Here is a 24,636-nt window from a genome sequence, read left to right on the forward strand (position 1 = left end):
ACTTAAATATGATTCAATTGTCACCTAACATGTTTCAACATTTAGGCCAGTCTCAGTACATGATTTCATCAACACTGTTACCAAGAGTGCCATGTCAGCTTTTCAATAAAATGAAACTGTCACTTTTAGTGCACAGTTTCATAGATAGCTTGCATCATTTAATTCTTACTTTGTGTTATGATCAAATGTCATGCCATGAAACAATAACATGCTCAGTGCAAGTTTCATTGGGTTTCATGGACTTGGTAAATGTGCCGGGTGGATTTCATGGGAATGAAACTCTCTTCTCCTCTCTTCTCATAATTAGCATGCCAAGTCAACAGTTTTGCCGATGTGGTATGAGATTTAATGCCCATAAAACTCCCATGACGCTCCCATTAAGACTGGCCTTAGGAGAAACCTTTTACTACTACTTTTTTTATATCTATAAAATATAGCAAATATATATTTTATAAGACAAATCTACTCCTATTCTTTTTTGAAAGTAAAATATACTCCTATCACCTCCAAACACTCAAAAAGCAACATGTAAAAACTAGCAATTTTATAATAAAAGTCAAAATCACCGAGATCCCGTTTGATAGCTAATTTATAGGTAACTAATTTTAGTTAGAGTACATCCAAACAGGATCAGTTAAGTAGTTAATACCTACTAGCTGAGATCCTTCTACATAGGGTCCAACCAAGCTAACTCTGGGCTAAGCAGCTACTAATGTATAATCGGGATGGATTCAAAACATGGTCTAACCTGAAGCATCTCCAATAGGCCACTTGCTGATGCCAGGAGGGAGTAGCTATGTTTTTGGTCTTTTTGCAGGCCAACGAGCAACACATTAGACTACAGAGGATCTCCAATGGGCCATGGTCGGAGGCCTCGCTGCACATCAGCATTATTGAATTATTGCTGGCACAACTTGTTGCTGTATCACAGAGCTCTGAAAGCCTGGGTACGGAGGGTCGGCACAGCTCGTTAACTGTATTCATAACGGCCGTAATCTTTTTCGTACTGGTACGAATAGTAAAGCCCCCCGTATACTTTTCGAAAGAAAACAAACAAGTCCTCCAACAACAAATGATCAGGAGCCATCATGCCGACGCCAATTAATTAACTTGCACGTCCTCATTAACCCACCACGGCCAACCTGCCGCCCTGGGCTGTGGCTGCCTGTGGGGCCCTGTCGCCCTGGGACGACGACGAGCGCGAGCCGTGCCCGAACGTGTGCCTGTGGGGCCGGCAGCGTTGTTCGCTCCTGCTTGGGGCCATCGCGCCGACGACGACCGGAGCCCTGGCGGCGTCTGCACGTCCCGACCGGGGACATCGCTGACGTGCCACCCGTGGAGCGGAACCACAGCCGTAGAGCACCGCCGGTGAGGGGGGCGTGGCGGGCGGCGAGCGGCTGGAGCGTGGGTTGCCGGGATCTCTGGGCCCATCTGTCAGTGTCTGCTTGATCGCCTCCGGAAGGCGCTTCTGGCATGCTGCTGCTCTACACCTTTTTTTTTGCATCATCATTGGATGCTGAGCAGAGGTGGGCCCTGTTTCGTAGGCCGTCTGGACTTCGGACTTTGGGAGGCGTTGCCATTGGCAGAAGGTGACCTGGCACCGGCGCGCACAAAAACCACTAGGATAGGCACCACCACCACGGACACCGTTGCTGTAAAACGTTCAATGCTCTCTATCTAACGGTTTCATATCCAGATATAATAATGCATTTTGCTTTAATTGCCATAAAATTGCAATTTTCAGAATTGGGATTTCTTGTATAAATGAAATGTATCAATTTCATTGCATATAATAATGTATATAGAAGATGCTTTTTTTAAAAAAAACAAAGGTTAAAATAAGTGGCACGAAAGATGCCATTTTTTCAAAGGAAAAACCAAAAGTCTACTCTGCTAAAAAGAGAGCATCAAGGTGCCGTGCCGCCAAGGACCAACTCTCACTTCTTTGATCTCCGCGAAAGAGGAAAAATTGCCGAGAGCTTTCTCTTTTTAGGAGATCCTCGTGTTGCATTCTATCCACACCTCCGAAACCACTATCAGGTCTGGGTTTGTTGGCCTCGTTTTGGTACTCTCGTGTGTGGCACCATTGCATGGCCCTGCTCCCGTGTATAAACGCCGCCCTGGTCTTCAGCTACTTCAAGCCACTGTAAGCGCCTCTTCATTCCAATACTACGGCGTGTACAACAGCTCAACGCCGCGCACCATACGGCGCGTGCAACTTTCTTTAGTCCGGTAAGTCGGTGACCAACTTTGCACTCATGATTGAAGTATGATACATATCGGCGACGGCGAGCAGTACGGAATATGAGTTTATTTGTCACAAATGGACACCCATGCTTTACTCTTTGCCCGGAGCTGGCCAGATTCAGTTACATGTAAATCAAACTATATTGCTCTCTTGTCAGAAATTTGCTCGATGTTGCTTTGCACAAATTGGTAGCCGCAGTAAAAGAAGTACAGGCTACAGCTACGATTTTTCTTTTCCGAGAACGTGCAATGTGCAAGTTCATCCACAATGTGTATGTCTCTCGGACCAACTGTATGTTGTCGCAGATAACAATACCTGCCAACAACAGATCCCCTAGCAAAAATGGTTTGGTTACTGCAAAGTGGCCCTTGGCGAATCTTTTTCTTTTCTTTTCTTTTCAGAAAAGGGTTTCTTTAGAAACTTAAAACCTGATACAGGATTTTGGCTGCAGCAGATGTCGACTCCCCTGAAAGCTGTTGCATGCATGCATAAACACTGAACGGTCTGACGTCTCATATCCAGCTTCTCAGGTCATTCTGGAGCACCACCATTCTACTGAACTTCAATTATGCACAGTTCTAAAAAAACAAGAAACATTATTTCAGATTGATGAATTTGGAGACAAATACATTCGGTGCTATTGAAACTTGAAACAAATTAATATAGTCAAGTTTATTGAAACCAATGTTTTCCCTTTAAAAATCCGTACCATCCATACAAAAAGAGTACAAGGAGTTATTTTTTTTAAAAAAAAGAAATCTCAGAATCCATGCATCATTACCGGACTATTTCTCCATGGTGTTCGACCTTTACTGTCATATCGCTTAGTCAACATGAAAGTAAAGGTATGTAGAATAAATAAGAGGAATATGATATCTAATACCTAGTTCAAAAGCTTTCAACAGGGCATTACAACTATAAGCATTGATGATACAGAAGTCACAGCAGAAGGAATCAATTAATTACCTTTCCGAGGGCATGACCGCAGTGTGTGACTGTGTTCAATGATCCAGGTCTATACAACTCCAGTGTGCATAGCCTGGTACACAACCTGTGCGTGAACAAGCATGGAATGACGCACAGTTTGCATAAGCATAACTGACGGAAGGCACAGTCTGCATAAGCACAACTGACGGAGACTTTGCTGTGAGCTATGAGTGTGTTAGTTTACAGCCTATTCCCTGGTAGACAATTCCTCAGTCAGCATTGCATACGTTTGATCACTTAGTTTGCAGTTCATCTGTTCTAATGTGGATATCATGTCGTGGCACATGTCTGAGTGACCCTTTCTTATGAAGCCATCAATTATAACTTTCCATACAATTTCATCAGGATTGTAGTCTTTCCATCTGGAATCTCTGAATATTTCTTTAGCCCTATCCTCTTGTCCTTCAGCAGTAAGCCCAGAAAGCAGATGCTGGTAAGACAACAAGTTCGGTAAAAAACCATGTCCAATCATGGAGCAAAGCAATGCCCAAGCATCAGGATACATCCTCAATTTGCAAAAGCAATTAACAAGAGCAGTACATATATCTTCATTCAGAGGTAGATTATCTTCTTTCATACGAGAAAGCAATGAAGTCACTTCATCCAATCTTCTATCTTCAGAAAACCCTTCCAGGATGATCAAATAAGCTCTTGCACTAGAAGGAACACCATTCTTCTTCATTAACTCAAACAATTCAAAGATATCAGCAAGCTCTATGGTTGTCCAAACACGAGTTGCTTTCAAAGGCACATGTTCAGCCAGCCTCCTCTTTAAAAGATGTCTAAGCAAGATCAGAAAGGTAAAATGGTTTGGCATAGAAGCCACACTCTTCATGTGCTTCAAGATTGTGACTGCATGATCTGTCTGCCCAACACTTGCATACCCATCCATCAAAGTGTTATATGCCATTGCATCAATATTGACCCCACTTCGGTTCATTTCCATCACAACATTTTCTGCTTCATCAAGCCTGCCTTCATTGCAATATGCACGGACAGACGTAGTATAAGTGACTACATCAGGACTGCACCCCAGTGACACCATTTGTCCCCACATTCTTGTGGCTAATCCATAGTTTCTCTCCTTGAAAAGCTTGTCGATTACAATCGTATAATTGACCGTTGAGGGCTTCACATCCTTTTGCAGCATCTCATCTATAAAGGATAATCCTTCTCGCGATCCCTTGGTCTTGCATAGATTTTCAATGAATGGACTGTATGTATAGCTATCCGGTGAACAACCTGCTGAGATCATCTTTTCCAAAAACGTCTGTGCGGCATCGACTTTACCAGCCTTGCATAACCCATCTATCAGTGTATTGAAAGTCACAGAATTTGGTCTTATGCCTCTGTCTTCTAGGCCATCAAAAGAAGAGCAAGCTTCATCGATTTTCCCATCTTTACACAAAGCATCAATCAGCGCATTGCAAGTATACTGATCAGCAGCTAAACCATCTCCTTCCATCAAACGGAGTAATCTGAAAGCGCTCTCTATATGCCCATCGATGCACTGGCCTCGAATCAGCAAATTGTAAGTCACTACATCTGGCTCTACTCCACATGCCTTCATCTTGTCCAACAAAGCCATTGCTTTGTACACTTTCCCCTCGTTACAGAAACCTTGTACCAATGCATTGTATGTCCACACATTTGGCTCACACCCCTTCAACTTCATGGATTCAAATACCCTCACTGCACGACTCATCCTCCCCTCCCTGCAGTAGGCGTTCACAACAGCAGTGCACGTTACAACACTAGGGGCCAACCCGTTGTCAAACATCTCCTCCATCATTTTCTCAGCCTCATCAACCATCCGCTCCCTACACCATAAATCAACCAGTGCTGCATAAGCACGAGTGCTTGGCCTCCATCCCAGCTCCTTCATCTTCTGCAGCATACAGAGCCCCTCCTCCCCTCTTCCGGCATCACACAACCCCTTAACCAAGGCCACGTATGTGTGCATGTCTGGCCGCTCCATCTCCCTGAACAACTCCAGTGCCTCATCAATCCTCCCTGTCTCACAGAGTCCTTCAACCAGTGCAGCATAAGAGACAACATCTTGCGGGAACCCTCTTAGCGGCATTTTATCGAACAGGTCTTGGGCCACTTCAACCTGCTGCGTGCGGCAGTACCCCACGATCATGGAGTTGAACGTGAACGCGTCGGGGCGCCAGCCAGAGCGGACCATGAGGCTGAGGTACCGTTGCGCGCGGCGGAGGTCGCCGCGGCGGCAGAGGGCACGGATGAGCGCATTGTAGGTGGCGCCCGTGGGTGCGGGCGGGGCGTAGCGGTGCATGTGCGCGAAGAGGCGGAGCATGAGCGGCGTCAGGGCGAAGCGGGAGAAGTGGGCGAGGAGGGAGCGGAAGGGGCGGTCGAAGAGCGGGCGGTGCGGCGGCGGGGAGAGCGCGTGGAGGCGGAGCACGACGGGGAGGGAGATGTCGAGGAGGTGGCGGGACGGCGCGGCGGCGCGGGCGACGGCGGCCGCGAGGCGGAGCGAGAGCGGGACGAGGAGCGTGCGGGGCAGGGACGGCGCGAGAAGGGCCGGAAGGTGCGGGAGCGAGGGGTGGAAGCGCCAGTCCGGCGAGGAGAGCACGGCCGCGAGATGGGCGATGAGCGCGGCGGGGGACGGCGGGGGCGGAGGGGAAGCCATGGGAGGTGTTTGGGCCTTTGGGGGAATGCCGGAGATGGATAGCTTGGGACGGTGGCGGCGACGGCCGGATGGCACGTCAGCAACTAGCGCCGGACCCGCCGCACGCCGCCGTCGCCATTGTTGGGGATCTCGTGTGCGGTTTGACGCCCAAACGAGCTCTCGTAAGTTCGTAAGATCTGCGCCGTTGGGCTGGAAGGGGCCCACGTGAGAGTTTAGGGTGAATTCCGTCAGAATTTTGTCGATTTTTTTCATAGCAGAATTTCGTCAAATTATATGAACTCCCACTACAGAACTTTCAGCAACGCAGACCTCTGTATAAGACTGAACTTCAGAGTTAGGCTGAAGATTATCGTTCAGAAACAAAAGAATTGGACTTTTTGGTGATCTTTGTTAAGCAAGCAGTGCATCTCTCAGGGCGAACGGCCTACCCGCGTTACCCGCGCCCAGCACGCTGCGGCTCGCGCTAGCCACGCCGTCTGCTCTCTCCGCTCGCTCCCGCGCGACCCGCTCTCGTCTGTTAGTAGCGCTAGCTGAGCTTATTACAAGTGTGCAGTTTTGATCTCTCGAGTATTTACTCTGTTCAATCTTGCCCCTATTTAAGGTGCAAGTGTGTTTTTATCCTCATTTTTTCAACTTTGTGATTTTACCCTTAACTATTCACAAATCAATGTGTTTTTGCCCTTGGTTTTTATGTATTCACCCCTATTTTGACCATTGACTAGGGGCAAAATTGCATTGACTTGTGAATAATTGAAGGCAAAATCATAAAATTGAGAAAACGAGGGCAAAATTACAATTGCACCTGAAAGCAGGGGTATAAACACAAATGCCCCGAAGAATTGAAGCTTATAAGACCTGAACTCCGAACACTGTTTGCTAGGAATGTTCCTTTCGCGTTTAACTGCAGGGTAAACATCAGAGATCCAGAGTCTACAAGTTCAACTGCCGGTGGAGCTATATGAACTATTACAGACTTTAACAGAGAGTGAGAAACCAGAACTATCATGATTCCAGCACCAAAAACACCACACAATTCACTCAAAGCATGTATGGCCGACTAAGCTAAGACCAAAGGGTGCCAACATGCAAGAATTTTGTCACCCATATAACTCGCGCCAGGGTTCCTGAATGATTGGTGATTTTTCGATCCCTCTCTCGAGAATGGATTCTTTGCTGAACTCCAAGTTGGTGTGCCTGGCCAAGTGCTCCCCTACGCATTGCAGTATCTGACAAGAGGGTGAAATTGGGTGAGCCAAAAGCAACAATCTTTGCAATTTGCAACTTACAAGTATAAAATTCACATTCTTTCGCAGTATTCGCTCTTCAGAACTGAACAAGACGTTCGTATCATACAGGCTTTTACTGCTATGTGCAGCTGTGCGCACAGCTTCATACAAAAATATTATAACTCAGGTTGTGTAAAAGTTTTTACATTGCAACAATAAATATACAAACTCCGAAACACCAAGAACTAGACAGGATGATCATAGCCAGAAACATCATGTATTTGCTTTCTATTTGAACACAAGAAGACTGAAAAAGCAAATGCTATCTACTGTTGACAAATCTTTCAGAGAGTTCAGCTTAGTTACAGCCTTAAAGGCTTGGGAGGTGCCAAGGTCACAGGTTAATCCATTTTAACATTGCTACTTCATGTGCCTATTGCTTCAGTATTGTTTCCAATTTGATCAGAACAATTATGACAATTTTCAGTACCAACATAGTCTGCAGAGTTTCTACCAAAGATGGGGGTCACAACAGAAGCAAAGGAAGGCAGAAATAAAGAGTTACACATAATTATCCAAGGTATGAGATTTATATGTGGGTAAAGAATAATTCAATCAGATTCAATCATTCAACAGAATAATCAAGATTACCTCAAGATCAGAAACTGTAGAGCTTTTGCCTTGCTGCTGCCCACCAGAAGCAACAAAAAGAACTGTAGGCATCTTCAACACGCGCACCATTTCCAGCAAACACAATACTGGTTCACTACGTATTTGCAAGGATGTAGGAGGTTTAGTAGTCCCATCAACAAACAAGTGAGTAAAGTCAGTTGTTGCCCCTATTTCAGCACCATGAAGTACAGGTGATGCTTTTGTTGGCATTTCCATTCCATGATGATAGCTTGATGATCTTGTGATGAATGGGACAATCAAAACTCGCTCAGTGGAGGTAGCTTCAGAAGAAATCAGTTCTAAGACCTCATTCATAGCACAGGCCGCAAGAGGGGGCTTATAATCTGGCACAACAAAAATAGTCACCTGGCAATAAATGACAGAGCTTAAATACAACAATTTTCTTATGGAGTGCAGAAGGGAAAACAGTGCAGATTCAAATTCAGCAGCACAACTGATGCTTCATGCCATATAACAAAATATAATCAATTCTTCATTAGCAAATAATCCTCAGTTTCAGTGTACTAACAGCTTGACAGGAAACAGCCCTCGTGGTTGTCCAATTGGAAGTCACATTAGCTTTCTGACAGCAGAATATCAGTTATACAATTTTAAAAAGGACAATTGACACAGAATAAAACATTGTTAGCAGAAACAAGATGAAAACCAATTGCATAGGAAACACGCTAAAAATTCCCAAAGCATTGCTTATTTCATTATTCCATCTAATAAAACTCAAGCAAGAAAAAAAAATAGTGAACCCCACAACGGAAGTGTCCCTTTTCCATTACGTTGATTGCCTCAGCTTGCATAATGATTACCGTGCAGTGTTATTTCGATGCTGTCCAAAACTGAGAGGTTGATTGAGATTTAAGAATGAAATCCATGAAAACATAATTACTTTATAGTGGCTATAAAACATATTTAGTATTGATGCATCAGGCAGAGTATTGCAAGTAAAGAGGTAGGCAGGATCACAACAGCAAAAACAAGGTTGGCATTCACAAAGCATTCAATGAGATCAGGTCAGGATGCAAATTCACAAAGACAAGGACAAAGTAGCACCCACAACCTAGCTTCAGTTTATCAGTATGTTCTAAATCATGACAAGTTGATAAATATGTGAAACAAATCTTCCTCTCTTTTCCACCAAGGAAGGTCTCAGCCTACACTCACTACTACCAAACCCAGAAGAATGGAAAGTTTCTGAACCCTGCAGCTTCCAGGAAATTATATTTCTCAGGGAGTTCAACAAATCGGCGGCAGGGACACAGCCTGTGTTCACTGTCCTGGACTTGCTAAAAAATTTCCAAGCACAATTATGTTGCCATACCAGAAGGGACTTTCAACGCACAATAAAAACTCCTTAAGGAGATTAATCTTCCAGTTTGATGGAGCAAATCTGCAATACCCCATGCACATTTTATTACAGAATTACAGTTGTTTGTCTAGTAACGTTCAGCTCATTCACCCAACAATGGAAACAGCAAACCTTTCGTTCATTTAGCTAAGTTCTAACTTGAAGCACACGAATCGAATCGATAAGATTGGTAGAAACCCTCTTGGGCCTTACCTGAGGAGAGCCACTGGAATCGGAGAAGCTCAGGAGCTCGACGGACGCCTTCTCGCCGTCCAGGCCGTACTTTCCGAGGGGGAGCTCTAAGGGCGAGGAATCCCTGCCGTAAACATCCAGCGGCAAAGCGGTAGTGAGCGGGAGCTATGCCTATGCGCTTGTTGGAAAGTTAGGCTAGGGTTTTGGGTGGGAGGGAAAACCTCGTGAGCCCCGGCGGCGGGCGGAGAGCTTCGGCGAGGGCTGCACCGTATCCTGCGGCGTCGCGGACGAGGACGAGCACCCTGCGTGCCACCCGCATGGCCGCTGCCCGACGGTCGCCGGCGCCGCAGGCGAGACGATCGGAGGAAGTGCGGAGGAAGGAGGAAGGGAGAGAAACAGCAGAAGACAGCGCGCAGGCTGCAGCTAGCTGCTACAAGGAGTGAAGGCCCTTTGGAGTATTGGGCCTTCCAAGTTTATGGGCCGAACTTTATGGGCCGCCGCCCGCTCGCCCGCCCGTTGACGATGATGGGCCGGATAGAACGCCCAGGCTCCTTCCCGTCGTCTTTTTCAGCTAGGATTTTTCAACGTAATCTCGGATTTTTCAACGTTGTATCTTCGTTAAAAAAAAGAAGAAAAAAACTATGGCACGTCCGGTCGCGCTACCGTCCAGAGCGCGATCCACACATGGGTGGTGTGCTTGAGCAGTTGGATGGTAAACCAATCAAGATGGAGCTCAGCTAATTAGAGGTGAGTTTATGGGCTCCGTAAATAAGGATGGGACACTTATTACCCCAGAGCACGTGTGACCTTGTGGTGGGAGGTAGGCCCATGTATTTTATTATTTTATTTGAACCTTTTTAAAATGCGATAATTCTCCTATACAGTGTCCGTTTTTAAATCCATTTGCGCCATTATATTTGTTACAATGAGATCTGTAAACTAAGATCCATGATGCGTATGCTTTGGAATAATTTTTATCTACTAACAACTTACATTGCTGTGTAGTAGCTACTTCTGTATTAAGCGCATAGCAACTTATGTTCAAACCTACAACGAAATTATACACATAAATTGCTACATAAAGAATTTTCAATCCTAATATCATTATCCTTGAAACATCTGCATAAGTTGCCACATCGTTTCTACATAAGTTGTTATATTTAGTGTGTGCATATATTGTGTACACAAATCTTTACACACGTTGTTATATTGGGCTCTACATAACATTGCTCCTAAACAAGTAGACATACAATGTAAGTTCGTATATGTCTTTACATAAATTGATATATTGTGTTTTACATAGTAAGATGTCATTTACTTTGTAAATTTGATATATAAGTTGCTACACACTTGATATATAAGTTACTACTTGTCGTTGTCAAGATTGGCAGATCAAGACTTAGACTAGTAAATTTCTTTTATGCGCGTAAGGCTTCAGATGGTGGCGTGGGAGACACGGGTTTAGACTGGTTCGGGCAAGGGAAGCCCTACGTCCAGTATCGAGGATGCTCGTATTGCCCACACGGGGTTCTGTAGTAGGGGTTACAGATCGGCGAGAGAGGGACTGGTCCCAAGTCTCTTTGTGCTTGTGCTCTCAGGGAGCGAAGTAGTGTGCTGTGGCTTGTGGGAGAAGAAGCCGATCCCTTTCTCCGGCCCCCGATCCCTTTCGTAGGGGGGGGGGCGGAGTTACAGCTGAGACCGGGCGATGAGGGTAGTAAGAGTTTAAACGTATTAGTACGGTAAAAATATGGCAAGAAGGGAGGAACCAAGTTCCTAGGCGCCCGGCGCCTTTGCCGGCCCCTGACGAGCGCCGGCGTGCATGCTGGAGAAGGGGGGGCGGCCGTGTGCCAACTGTCGTCGCGCCCTACAGATAGCATTTTTGGCGTCCGTAGGCGTCAGGTTATGATGAAGGCGTTTCGTCGTTACTCCGGCGTCGGTTGGGAGGGGCGGCGGATGCCACCGTCCTGATGATGGCTCTTGGAGAGGGGGCGTCACATCCCCGCTGCTGGGCGCGCGGGGTCCGAGGGCGCGCAGGGCCCGAGGACGGGCGAGTCTTCCCTCTGCTCCGGTCGGCGCAGGCCATGAGTACCCTGCGGCGAATGGAAGGAAGGTGCCAGCATTGTAGCTTGTACAGTGGGGTTGTGCATGGGTACTTGCAGCGGGTTGCGTGAGGAGCGCGGTCATCCTTCTTCCTGCCAGGCCTGCGGCGCATTTATGACGAGGCCGACAAGGGGGACCCACGGGATCGTTACCTTGTCCACCCGGTCCGCACCCGAGGGGGACGTCCGTCCTGGGGGCCCCAGTGAGTCCGACCCCTGTGCTCGGGGTCGAACGAGGCGGAGCCTCGTGGCGGGAGGTCGGACGCTCCCGACCCCGGGACCACGGTCGGGCGAGGCGGAACCTCGTGGCGGGAGGTCGGACCCTCCCGACCCCGGGACCGCGGTCGGGCGAGGCGGAGTTTTGATTATGCTGGGTGGACCTAGGCCTTCGTTTTTGTTCTTTTAAGCGGTATTTAGGAGATCGTTAATATTTTTCCCCCCAACACTACTATGTTTCAATGTAAGTTGTCGGTCACTTAAAACAACTTCAAAATATATTTAACATGGATCTTATTTTGTAGATCTCGTTATAAGGAACACAATGGTACAAACAAATTTTAAAATGGACATAGTATAAGAGAGTAATGAGCAATCAAATAAAATAGGCTCAACTTTTTCTCAATGATATCATTACCAAGGTCACTTGAAAGCAACATCTAGTGCTAACTGCATTGCAGGTATGCACCACACCATGTGCGTTGCACTTTTATTACGGGATTGAAAACACGTTGCACTTTTATCATGGGACTGGAAACACGTGAAGTAACTGGATGGCACCATAAAAAACGAGTTTACAGAAGGTCGCGCAACCGGTCGCGCCTTAACTTGGTAGAAAAAACGTTGTATCCTCCTGGAGATTTGGCTCTTCAATGAAGACGTTGTCAGGCTTGCATCGGAGCTTACATTAGGGAGATTTGATTTGCGCATGTGTTGATCACTACTCCACTCCACTAATAGGGGGTGTTTGGATACTCCTGACTAAATTTTAGTCCCTATCATATCGGATGTTTGTACACTAATTAGAAGTATTAAATATAGTCTAATGATAAAACTAATTGCATAAATGAGGGCTAATTCGCGAGACGAATCTATTAAGCCTAATTAGTCCATGATTAGCTCATGTGATGCTACAGTAAACACATGTGCTAATTATGGATTAATTAGACTTAATAGATTCATCTCGCGAAGTAACCCTCGTTTATACAATTAGTTTTTATCATTATCCTATATTTAATACTTCTAAGTAGTGATCAAACATCGACGGGACTAAACTTTTAACTCCTAGCATCCAAACACCCCGTAGCATAGTGCTATTAGCTGACACGATCAGGCAGAAAGCTGAATGCATCAGCGCTCTTGTTTGTCAACGAGCCGCCAAATTTCTCACTAGTCGATCTCACGAGCAGGAAAATCTTGCTTCTCGAAACCGACATGAATCATACTCAGAGGTTGGAAGATCTAGAGGTGGTTGACCCGAGAGCAAACGGACAAAGCCCCGTGACTTGACCTCGCCAATGGACAGCCACGGGCCTTACTGAAAGGCACTGAGTTTAATGCGCTTTGAAATTCCAGGGAGAACTGATAGCTGGGATGGCCTACATTGTTTCGATATATCGCCAGTGCTCATTAAATTTTAATCTCCACTATATGAAATTGGATTTGGATAGGGATCGAAATGCTACTACGTAGCTGCCAAGGAATTAGAGGGTACAGCAAAGAATCCCGATTCAGTTGCACTTGGAGCGTCAGCTAACTTCTGCTAACCAGAAATGGTTGACAAACCCATTACTGCTTAGTTTATACAGTGGAGTGAGCGCTCGTGATTCTTCGCTAATCCACTTCACCGACTGATTGGTATACAGGCTTTATTATACGGTTTCGAAATCCCGACGGTTTCCTAACCTAGTCAGCTGGACGACAGCTAGGATGGGCTTTATTGTTTTAATCTGCAACTAGAAAAATATCAAGGAATCCAGTGGAGTGTCTGATTGTGATTTCTTCATACTCTAGTCCCTCTGTCCACAAATGTACTTCACGCATCGTGTCTAATTCTGGACAAATTATAATCGGAATGAATGATGGCAGCATCAGCAGCAAAGTTGAGACAACAATCAAAGCTCAGAGACGATGTCAGTACTAACTAGTACTAGTAAAACATATGTGGTAGGAGTACATATGTACAAGTAAATTTTACAGTTGATTCCTAAATGCTTATGGTACATGTTTAACAGGTCGACTAATTCTTCCACCTTGATCCATCCGACAGAAAACATCTACAAAAATTTACAGCCTTTCCACGCCTAATCCAAAACCCAAAGAAAAATCACAGACAGCAAATCCACACATGGAGGAGTAGACCACATTGTTTCCATGCGAAGCAGACATCAAGATTCAAGAAGCAGCTGGCGGTTCCCCTGCAACTGCAACGCCTTCGATCATGGCCGCATCACCTTCGAAGTACGCGATTGAGCATGCTAGAGTATGGCGCAACTGTTGCTGCCGCCGCCGCGGCGCGGCACCGCCTCCACGCTCTGCGTCCGCTTCCTGGAGGCGGAGGAACTGCGGTCCATGGGCTGGTAGTCGTGCCTCTCCACCAGCGGCAAGTAGTTGGCCGGGTGGCTCCGCGCCGCCGCCAGCGAGTAGCCGCTGACCCCGGCCCCGTACCCGTAGCCGCCGTAGCCGTAGCCCACCGGCGACGGGTGGTAGTGGTAGGCGTACGGGCTGGCCGGCGCCGCGGCGTAGCTGTTGTACTGCCACTGGTGGTGGTGGTGGGGGGTGCTGTACGGCGACCGCGCCGCCGCCATGGCCGCCACCTCCTGCTTGGTCCCCGGGAGCGGGAGCGCCGCCGGCTCGAAGGTGTCGTGCGTCCGCAGCTCCACGATCTCCGCCTCGCCCACCTTCTTCTTGAGCTTCTTCACCAGCTTGTTCGAGTCCACGCCGGTGCCGATCACCAGCAGGAGGCTCTTGTCGCCGCCGGCCAGCGACACGGACTCCACTCCTGATGGAAGAGGAAATTAATGATCTCTTTTGCTGATATATAAGAGCGACTGGTTCAGTATTCTCATCGCAGACAAGAACAGAGCAAGGAAGCATACCGCTAACTGCCGCTGCCACTTTCATGGCCTTGGCCTGGCACTTGTCGGATTTGACATGCATCCGGATTATGATCTCCTTCTGAAAGAATCCGACGGGTGCAAATGACAAGTTCATATTCAACCCAAGCAAAAAGAATATACAAAACATAAAACAAGAAGAAGCAGATTGGAGCTGGAAAGAAGAAGCTTAGATATGTACCCTCATGGTTGTGCTTTGCTGCTGTGTTTTGTGAAGCAGCTAAGAGCTGCTGTGTGGATGCTGAGAGAGGAAATGGAAGCGTGTGGTTTCTCCCGAGTACTGACAGACAGTATAGGAAGGGTAAATAAGTACCTGCCGCTTGTGACAAAGGGCCTTGTTTTAGTTGGTACTACTACTACTGCTACTCTACTAGTACTTGGTAGCCAAGCAAGCGTAATCATGGATTAATAAATCTTGCAACTCGCGGTATTTAACTGAGATGACTTTGACCAAGTGTCTCATAGTTATCTGGAAAGTTTGGCGGTTTTATGCTCATCACTGGAGGCCCAACAACACCGTAAAACCAAGAAGGCCCAGCCCACGCACTAACTTCCGTTGATCGGGGGAAAATAGGCCCACTAAGTTCTAATTTAGCTACCTACTATGTTCATCTCAGAAGGCCTCGCGTAGACAATCGTTGGGAATTTCTAGATATCTCCGAGAGTCCGAGTGATTTTCACTAGCTATAACCAAAATATGGACTACTATTAGTACACTAGAGTTTCGAAATTCATGTTGAAAAGCTCATGTAAGCTAGTTGAGTTTTGAACATGTGAATTAAAAGTCTAAAGCTCGAGTTAAGCAACACGAAGTTTGAGGCTCACCGCTGCTAACTACCGAACGTCCGAATTACCGAGTCAGAGTCAGAAATGGAAATTGCAAGTTAAGAGTCAAAACATTCTTGATTACTTCAAGCTCCACTGCTTGGGAAACTAGGAGACGTTGACCAATTTTAGTTAATCAGTGAATGTTCTTTTGATACAGGCTAATCGATCGGTGAACGTTCTTGGGATAGCGACTTGAAAATTTGCATGCAACTATACGCAACTTGCCAGTAGTTGTGGCGTACTGGCGCTGCTCCTGAGCTCCTCAGTGTTACATTACATGCATGCATGAACGACACAGTCAGACGTGCAGTAAGATAACGAAGATGCTGCTATCTGAAAGACGGTTTTTAGATGGAATAGTTGACCACCGTGCAAATTGCGAAGGTAGCGAAGCGAGGCCGGCCACGTTCCTTGGTATTCTACTCGATCGACTCCCGTGCATACCAAGTAATATAAATTGCATCTTGCATCGTTGTTGTTTGACTCTGGTCGTGAAGGCCTAAGGCCTGTACATACGACGCACGTCTGCCCGCAGCTGAGCCGAGCAGCACTTCGGATCCAGGCCGGCCGTGCCTCGCGGTCGGAGCTGGAAATGCTGCGGGCGCCGCTGGGCGTCGGCTTCAGAGAGTTCAAAGGAAAACTATGCATGTACCGTGTGCCGAGCTAGTGCTGACCGCGCCGCGACTCGGTGACGGTGACCCTGTTCTTTTGATAGCAAATGCCTACAAAATTCCGTAGTGCATGCATCATTATCGTTTGATTTTCACAGCAGGCAGCATGTTTTCTTGATCCCGTTAACTTGAAAACTTGCCACTAATCATCCTTTAGTTAGCGTAATCTGAGCATGCCATTTGCAGCGCGTGCGAGGTTCCTGCTCAATCCATCACGTTCAAACGATTAACTTAAAATTGAAGAGCTGTCCATGCAAAGATAGAGCTAGAAGGACGACCACGTCGGATCTATCGTATCGTCTACCCGAACATGATGTACATGACCTTGACGGCACATGCATGGATATATAGTTGCAGATACATCATCATCGTTTAAGAGAACGTGCAGCCCTGCAAGCATGCACTCTGCCCACGGGCTTAAGAGATCTAGGCATCCAAACTATACCGACTCAAAAGTTGGAAATTTGGTGTTAAGAATTAGAAAGTCTTCTAGTTTTCTTTTTATGAATTAGGCAAGGGAGACGATGATGATGATGATATTAAAATAAGAAGAGGCGCAATACCACCGTGCAATGCAACTTGCTAGTCAAACTGCGAATGCTCTTTTTTGATCGCGACTCATAAATTTGCATGCAGTTGCACTTGTTGGAAGTAGTGGCTAACTTGTAATCTGTAACATGTTTACCTTGTACTCGAGTTAACTATGAGAGGTTGCTGCCTTGTAGATTAAGTTGAATAGAATCTGTAGTTTGTTGTAACACATAGATACACTACGGGAAACAGAAGCTTTGCCGAGTGCCCGGGGCACTCGGCAAAGGCCTAAAAACACTCGGCAAAGGCTTTGCCGAGTGTAACACTCGGCAAAGAGCACACGGCAAATTTTGTGTCGGCAAAGAGTAGTTTGCCGAGTGTCAAAACTTGAGCACTCGGCAAACATTTTGCCGACGGCCAAAAAACACTCGGCGAAAAGATGTACTCGGCGAAATGCGCGCTGACGGCGTCGGGGTAACGGCGGGTTTGCCGAGTGCCAGACGGGAGGCACTCGGCAAACACCGGGTCTTTGCCGAGTGCCAACACTCGGCAAAGACCGGACCTTTGCCGAGTGTCACTGACTGGGCACTCGGCAAACCCGGTTTGTTTGCCGTGTGCTGCGTCCCGGGCACTCGGCAAAGCCGGCCCCCTTTGCCGAGTGCCTCGCGCCTGGCACTCGGCAAAGACCCCTTGTTTGCCGAGTGCCTTTCCCCTAGCACTCGGCAAACAAGCTTTCCTCCACCTGGGAAATGCCCCTTTGCCGAGTGTTAAGGCCAAAACACTCGGCAAAGGCCCCTCTTTGCCGAGTGTAACACTCGGCAAAGTGATCAGAACCCCCCCTTTTCCGACGTTTTGCCACGTATAACGGACCCCTCTCAATTCACAATACAGATATCACAGGCATTTGTAATAAACAACCACATGGATAATTCACAACCACAGGCATAATTCATAAACACCACAGGCATAATTCAACATAAGCACGAAATAATCCATAAATCCAAGTTGTTGTCACAATTTAGTTTCCACATTGTTCACAACCAAGTCTACTTCCGTGGAGGCCAAGGAGACCACTGCGACAAATCTTGATCTCCATTATTCGAAGCCGCCGATTGATTCTGCGCATAGGATAGGACATTCTGAGGTAACATCTAAAGTTGTCAAATTTAAAGTATTAAATCTTAAGCACAATGTGTCAAGTGACTCACAGGAGTAGTCGTGGGTGGCTGAGGCGGAGCGAACATCATCGGCGGTGGCGGAGGCAAAGACTGTCCCATGCTCGAAGCAAAGTTCTGCATGTACTGGAACATCTGCTCCATCCTAATCCGGTTTTCCTCCTCCATCCTCCGCCGCATTTCCTCCATCTGCGCCTCCATCTGCGCCTTAATCTCCTCTTGTTTCTTCCTTGATTCTTCCACCTGGGCCTACAATATTTCATTGCAATGTTATAATGCAAAGCTAAAGTATAACAACAAACGAACGATGAATGGAAGAGAAAGAACCTGTAGAGCCTCCATCTGGAACTGTGCAGTGGTGGGTCGTGGCCGTACCACCGGGCTCGAGTCCGTGCTCCTAGCTCGGATCTGGGAGAGAGTGGGAGTAGAGGCCGTGTCGATGACGCCATCGCCAATCCAATATCGGCCATGCTTCTTGCCTCCTCCCACCCTCATCACGATTTCTCCATCAATGTCCTCGGAGCTCGGATCGAAGTCTGGCCCGTGAACCTCCCTAGCCATCTTTGTATACTCGCTGACGCGGCTGTGTATGCTAGGGTGGCTGTACGCCTCGGACGGGTCGTCTGGGTTGAAATCTATATCGGCCATCGCCTTGCCCTTTTTGGAGAGGACCCATGCCTTGAGCTGGGAGCAAGGTCGGCCATCATGTGACGCCGACTGCGGCAAAATACAAAATCATTAAAAATTACGTAGCATTGAACGTTACAATAAAGAATTGAAGTTGCGTACCCATTTTTCTCTATATTCATCAAGGCTTAGGCTGCCTTGATGGTGTGGTGCAGTCGGCATCTGCAAACGCCGCTGCCGGCAAGCAAGGTGGTTCTCCAACCACCCGGGCTCCAACCACACGTCGACCATCCTCTCCCAGCACGGCATATGCGCACGACACCACCACGGAGGCACCTACATCATCAAGCGTGTGACGTATGAAAAAGAAAATGAGCCTAATTAATCATAAATAGTAAGCATCAACGTTCTTTACTTACCCTCATGAATTGGTCCTTAGTCATGTTCATTGTTCTTGCCTCCTCTTTTCTAACCTTCATATGTCTGTATTGAGCGTGGAATTCGATGATGGCCTAGATGCGCGCCTCGTAATGCATGTCCCTCACGAGCTTCTTGGCGGCTACATCACAGACGGCCTTCGCCTTGGCCTCGAACCCCTCCTGGCATCTATAGAAGTCCTGCATATACACGTGTATACAGTTATTATTTCAAGAATGTCAAAAGTAGGTGATGTATTGAGCAATTTAGTACGAGAAGTACTTACCCACAGCTCGGCCTTGACCCGCTCCGCTATGTTGGGGAATCTTCTCTGTTGACGATCAGGGACGTTGGGGGCGGCGACGTAGTGGTCCCACGTGTAGGCCGGCTGCTGCTGTCCGGCGTACACCACCAAGCCAGGGAAGTGAACCCTGCACAAAAGGCCAAGGATCCCGTTGGCCTTACGGTTGTGGTCACCCCCACTGAGCTTAATCCAACTCCTGCACAAGTCATTAATATGAGTTATTAGTTTTTGTAACTTTCAACAAAAGAACAATATTAAGAATATTTAAAGTTACTTACTTGGTCCCAACCGGTTTAATCAGCGGGCGTAAATGCTCAGGTATCGGCCTCTTCGGGAGGGATGAGGGACCTCGCAACCATATCTTGGACTGGGCATCCCCTGCCTCCCCGTCCCCCTCCTGCTCCTGCTGCTGCTCCTCCTCCGCCTCCTCGTCCCCAGAGGCGTGTGCGGAAGGTACCTCCTCCTCCTCCTCCTCCTCCTCCTCCTCCACCTCAGGTTCAGGCGACGGGGGCCTCGCCGCTTTACCCTTCCCCCGAGGCCTCTGGACCACCTCCTCCTCCTCCTCCTCAACCCTACGTCGAGGTCTGCCTCGACGCCTCCCTCGACTGCTCCCTGAACGTGACCCTGACCCTGAACCAGTCCCTGCCGCGGCCAGTCTCTCGCAAATCGACGTGAGCTTCCTCATACCGCCCACCATTGCTTAATGACCTGCAATTAAAAAGAGTACACGAGTCAGCATAGGCAAACAAAACATAATTACAAAGATATGCAAATTATAATTAAATTATAACTAAATTAGTACGAATCATACATGTATTAGAAATAATCATCATGATCGGGATTAGCTGGATCATAAGTCTCATCATCACTATCACGTGTGTCGATATAGTCAAGCTCGTGCTCCGAAGAAGGAATGTCGTCATCACTGTCATTAGCTAACTGTAATCGTTGAAGTAATTCTAAGTCCTTCACATTCTGAACCTCGTCTCCACCGTCCTCTGCAGCAACCCTCTCGTTGTCTACTTCCATTCCGATCGCTTCGGTTAAATCTATCACAAAACTCCCTTCGAGCCCATCTTCTTGGAATAACTCTCCTTCGTACGTGTCGGGGTCTATATTGTAATCTTCATTGTTTGGTACATGTAGTTTACCGTGTGGCGATACCTTGTACACAACATCCCAACCCTTAAGACGGCTGTCGGTTTGGCACGGGTATGACAAATAATAAACTTGCGTGGCCTGTTGAGCCACAATATAGACATCGTCTCCTGGTAACCTGGATGACTGTCGAATTTCGACTAGCCCAAGGTTAGGGGCCCATCTCACGACAGATGGATCAAACCAATGGCATTTGAATATAACTGGATTAAGAGGTTTGCACCCATAAAAAGTGAGTTCGTATATTTCTTCAATTCTTCCGTAGTACTCGACCCCATCGGAGCCTGGCGTGAAAACTCCAGTATTTGTGGTTCTTCGATTGGGCCGACTCTGCTCGTGCCTTGTTGTGTGAAACCTATATCCGTTGACGTCATAACCGGCAAACGACCTGACCCTATAGTCACAGCCATCGGCAACCTGTCTCAACTCGACATTCATAGACGCATCGGTTCGGCCCTGCAAGTTCAAACAGGGCGGTTCGTTATATTAATCGTATGCACGAGAACGAGAATGTTCGAAGAAATGAAATTGTACCTTCTGTTTGAACCAAGAAATGAAATCGGGCATTCCATTTCCCGCACCCTCTTTAAGAAGAGTCTCAGCTTCGTGCGGGTACGGTTGCCTTGATTTACGCCAAAATTGACGATGAAATTTCCTATACCAACGAGAAAGATACGTTTAGGCAAGAGATACCATTACTACGTCGAAACAAGTTCGTCGATGACTTACATCATGTACGGCTCCACTTCAGATAGGTTGGTCAACACATACAGCATGATAGAGCGCCACTCTTCATGGTTAAGGGTCTTGCGGGTCGCACCACTTGCACTTCCGAGTTGCCCTCGGAAAATGCTAAGGCTTAATTCATCTTCGCTGGCATTGTAACGAGGAGGTGGATTATGCACGCTAGGAAGGTTGTCAGCGTAGTATTTCGATGTGAAGTTTGACACCTCCTCCAGAATGTATGCCTCTGCAATGGATGCTTCAATTTTGTACTTATTCTTACATTTAGTTCGAAGAACCTTTTGACATCTCTCAATTGAGTAGCACCAACGACCCTGCACAGGCCCCCCCATTCGTGCTTCATACGGGAGGTATAGAATCATATGCTGCATTGGATTGAAGAAGCCTGGAGGAAAGATCTTCTCCAACTTACAGAGCAACACAGGCGCCATTGTTTCCATTTCTGCAACCACGGTACGAGATAACTCCTTCGCACAAAGCCGGCGGAAGAAATTGCTAAACTCCGCTAGCACCTGCCACACATGCTCAGGGACATAGCCTCGAACCATCACCGGAAGTAGGCGCTCAAGCCATATATGGTAATCATGACTCTTGAGCCCGTTGATTCTCATAGTTGCTAAATTCCACAAGCACGACTTGCCAGCTCTTGGAGGCGCCATGTTTAGCTGTGGTTTGTTGCACAATGTCGCTTGATCCACTCTAGCCTTAACGTTATCCTTTGTCTTGTTAGGAATGTCCATTATTGTACCAAAAACTGCCTCGGCGATATTTTTTTCCGTGTGCATTACATCAATGTTATGTGGAACAAGGAGATCATCAAACTAGGGAAGTTTCCACAAGCACGACTTCTGCGTCCAAGCATGTTGCTCGCCATATCCCAAAAAACCACCTTCCTCATTATTAACCTCAAGAGCGTCTAACTGAGCACGAATTGCGGCCCCTTTCATCATCGGCGGTGCGGGGGCTGTAACTACAACATCTTTGGTAAAGTTCTTGATGTCTCGTCTAAATGGATGGTCAGGAGGGAGGAATTGTCGATGTTTGTCGAACGAAGAATATTTGCCACCTTTCGACAACCAAATGAACTTCAAAGATGCTTTACATACTGGGCATGGGAACTTCCCGTGAACACACCATCCGGAGAAAATCCCATATGCCGGCAAGTCATGCAGTGAGTACTGGTACCAAACATGCATCTTGAAGTTTGTCTTTGTGGATCGGTCATAGGTCCATACCCCTTCCTCCCAAGCACGGAGCAAATCATCAATCAGAGGCTCCATATACACACTCATATTATTCCCCGGATGCTCTGGAATTATCAATGACAAGAATATATTATGTCGTTGAAATAGGACGCCGGGTGGGAGATTCAGGGGGATAGCGAAAATGGGCCAACAGGTGTACGGGGCGGCTACCATTCCATAAGGATTGAACCCATCAGTTGCCAACGCAACGCGTACGTTACGGGCCTCTAGAGCTTTTGCAGGATAAATCGCATCAAAGCTTCTCCAGGCTTCAGCATCGGATGGGTGTACCAGCTTCTCAGGATTATAGCGATGGCCATTTTTGTGCCATGTCATCTGTTTCGCGGATTCTTCAGTCATGAAAAGCCGTTGGATCCTCGGTACGAAAGGAAGATACCGTAGAACCTTCACAGGAATTGTGAGCTGCTTTTTCTGACCGTCACCATAGTCAACCTCCAGAAATCTAGACGATTCACACTTCACACAGTATTTTGCTTCCGCATACTCTTTCCTAAATAAGATGCATCCCTTCGGGCAAGCATGTATATGCTCGTATGGCATCTTAAGTGCACGAAGGAGTTTCTGTGCCTCATACATGCTCTTTGGCAAGATGTGACCAACCGGGAGCAGGCTTCCAAAAACTGTCAACATAATATCAAACGCGTCTCGACTCAAACTAAACTGAGACTTCACAGCCATTAGCCGTGCAATGGCATCTAGCTGAGAAACCTTGGTATGGCTGTGAAGGGGTTGCTGTGCCGCAGACAACATTTCGTAATAAGCCTTAGCGGTAGCCTCTGGCTCCTCCTCCCTACGTGCCTCTTCGAGGTGTGCTTCATGATAGTCATTTAACATGTCTCCCACCCCGGCATCATCATCAAATTCCTCGATGCGTTGTCTCAAGACCTCCTCTCTCCCACGGTCAGATTCACCATGGTAGATCCACCTGGTGTAGTCTGACGTAAATCCGTTCTTCACCAGATGTTTGCCCATGTCTAGCTTGGTTTGCCGACGCATGTTTCCACATTTGCTGCACGGACACCAAGTCGATCGAGCTCCATTGACACTTGCAAACGCCGGTTCCAAGAAAGCATCCGTCTTGTCAAGCCATTCATTGGTCAACGTATTCTGACTAGTGCGACCCGTGTACATCCACTGACGATCCTCCATCCTCTACCATTTAAATAAGTAATACAAAATTCACATTTCATATACACGTTCCTATATTGTCTACTAGGTAAAGATAGGTCCTAATCCCACCCGAGGATGTGTAGGTGGGTTTAGTATCCATGGTCTACTCCGACCCGAGATAAAATTTCGGCAGCACCTCCCCGCTGTTCTCCAAATACACGTCCTTGATAGGAGATATAGTATCTGGAGAACAACAGGGAGGTGCTGCCGAAATTTTATCTCGGGTCGGAGTAGACCATGGATACTAAACCCACCTACACATCCTCGGGCTGTCCAAAAAATGTGGACAATTCGAAACAGATACGATTATAGATATGCAAAGATCTGCATATTTCCAACCGTATCTCTTTCGAACGGGAGACGCCTAACTAGGTTACGTGATATACGAACATTATACGGAAAGAGAGGTGTAGCATGCCTCACCTTGCTATCCTGCAAAGTGACGAGTCGAGGACGGTCCTTGTAAGCCTCTCCTGCAACAAAAGAAACAAAGCATTGTTTAAGTCAAAATTTCGGCAGCAACTCCCCTGCACGGGGAGGTTTCCAAAACCTGCAACATAATAAACGGCACGATAGCCGACAACCACAATCTCACCAAAGAGTTGGCACGATGGCCAACAACCACAACCACAACCAACCACACCTCTATTCTTTTCAACATTTTCTAATTTCTACTCTTCCTTCTTCTCGAATTTTCTAAATCCATGCCTCTAATTTCTAAAATAAATGCTACCACATCCTACCACCTCTCTAATATTTTCAACATTTAATTTCTAATTTCTAATTTCATGCATTCTCTAATTTATGACGTGTAGCGGCATAGAAACTTACCAGAGGGGCGACGGCCACGAATAGAGGAGCGGGGGCGGCCGGCCGGGGACGGCCGCGGGGGGCCGGCGCGGGCGGCCGGCCAGGGGCGCAGGGGAGGCCGGGGGGCCGGCGGCCGGCGCCTTATCCCGGCGCGGGCGGGCGGCGGCGGCGCGGGCGCGGGGGGCCGGGCGGCTGCGGGCGCGGGCGTGTGCGTGTGGCTGTTGGCGTGGTGTGGCCGGGCGTCAGGCGCGCGGTGCGCTAAGTGTGCATAGGCCCACTTTGCCGAGTGCTTATGATCTAGCACTCGACAAACATTTTTGTTTATTTTTTTATTCGGATTTCACAGTGCGTCTGGCAGGTGGACCGTGGCGATGTTTGCCGAGTGCTTG

At 47.4% G+C, this 24,636-nt stretch overlaps 3 protein-coding genes and 1 long non-coding RNA gene across 4 annotated transcripts; all 4 read right to left on the bottom strand.

The window, feature by feature from the left end:
* Nucleotides 1–2,364: 2,364 nt before the first annotated feature.
* Nucleotides 2,365–6,064, bottom strand: LOC117859304 (uncharacterized). The gene is made up of 2 exons (XM_034742534.2): nt 3,215–6,064; nt 2,365–2,826 (listed from the first exon to the last, which is right to left on the bottom strand). The coding sequence occupies exon 1, from the start codon at nt 5,883–5,885 to the stop codon at nt 3,423–3,425; it is 2,463 nt and encodes an 820-aa protein (XP_034598425.1). The 5' UTR covers nt 5,886–6,064; the 3' UTR covers nt 2,365–2,826; nt 3,215–3,422.
* Nucleotides 6,065–6,757: 693 nt separating this feature from the next.
* Nucleotides 6,758–9,739, bottom strand: LOC117859312 (uncharacterized). The gene is made up of 4 exons (XM_034742545.2): nt 9,557–9,739; nt 9,357–9,459; nt 7,763–8,149; nt 6,758–7,111 (listed from the first exon to the last, which is right to left on the bottom strand). Exons 1-4 carry the CDS (start codon nt 9,652–9,654, stop codon nt 6,983–6,985), a joined length of 717 nt encoding a protein of 238 aa, XP_034598436.1. The 5' UTR covers nt 9,655–9,739; the 3' UTR covers nt 6,758–6,982.
* Nucleotides 9,740–13,564: 3,825 nt separating this feature from the next.
* LOC117844132 (uncharacterized) lies at nt 13,565–14,919 on the bottom strand. The gene is made up of 3 exons (XM_034724901.2): nt 14,729–14,919; nt 14,530–14,608; nt 13,565–14,432 (listed from the first exon to the last, which is right to left on the bottom strand). Exons 1-3 carry the CDS (start codon nt 14,732–14,734, stop codon nt 13,909–13,911), a joined length of 609 nt encoding a protein of 202 aa, XP_034580792.1. The 5' UTR covers nt 14,735–14,919; the 3' UTR covers nt 13,565–13,908.
* A 3,251-nt stretch (nt 14,920–18,170) lies between these two features.
* Nucleotides 18,171–18,864, bottom strand: LOC140221453 (uncharacterized). Its single transcript, XR_011897232.1, has 3 exons — nt 18,799–18,864; nt 18,542–18,715; nt 18,171–18,469 (listed from the first exon to the last, which is right to left on the bottom strand). It is a non-coding gene; the product is annotated as an uncharacterized lncRNA (long non-coding RNA).
* Nucleotides 18,865–24,636: the final 5,772 nt, after the last annotated feature.

Source organism: Setaria viridis, chromosome 1, assembly GCF_005286985.2.
Source record: "Setaria viridis chromosome 1, Setaria_viridis_v4.0, whole genome shotgun sequence".
NCBI classification, from domain to species: Eukaryota; Viridiplantae; Streptophyta; class Magnoliopsida; order Poales; family Poaceae; genus Setaria; species Setaria viridis.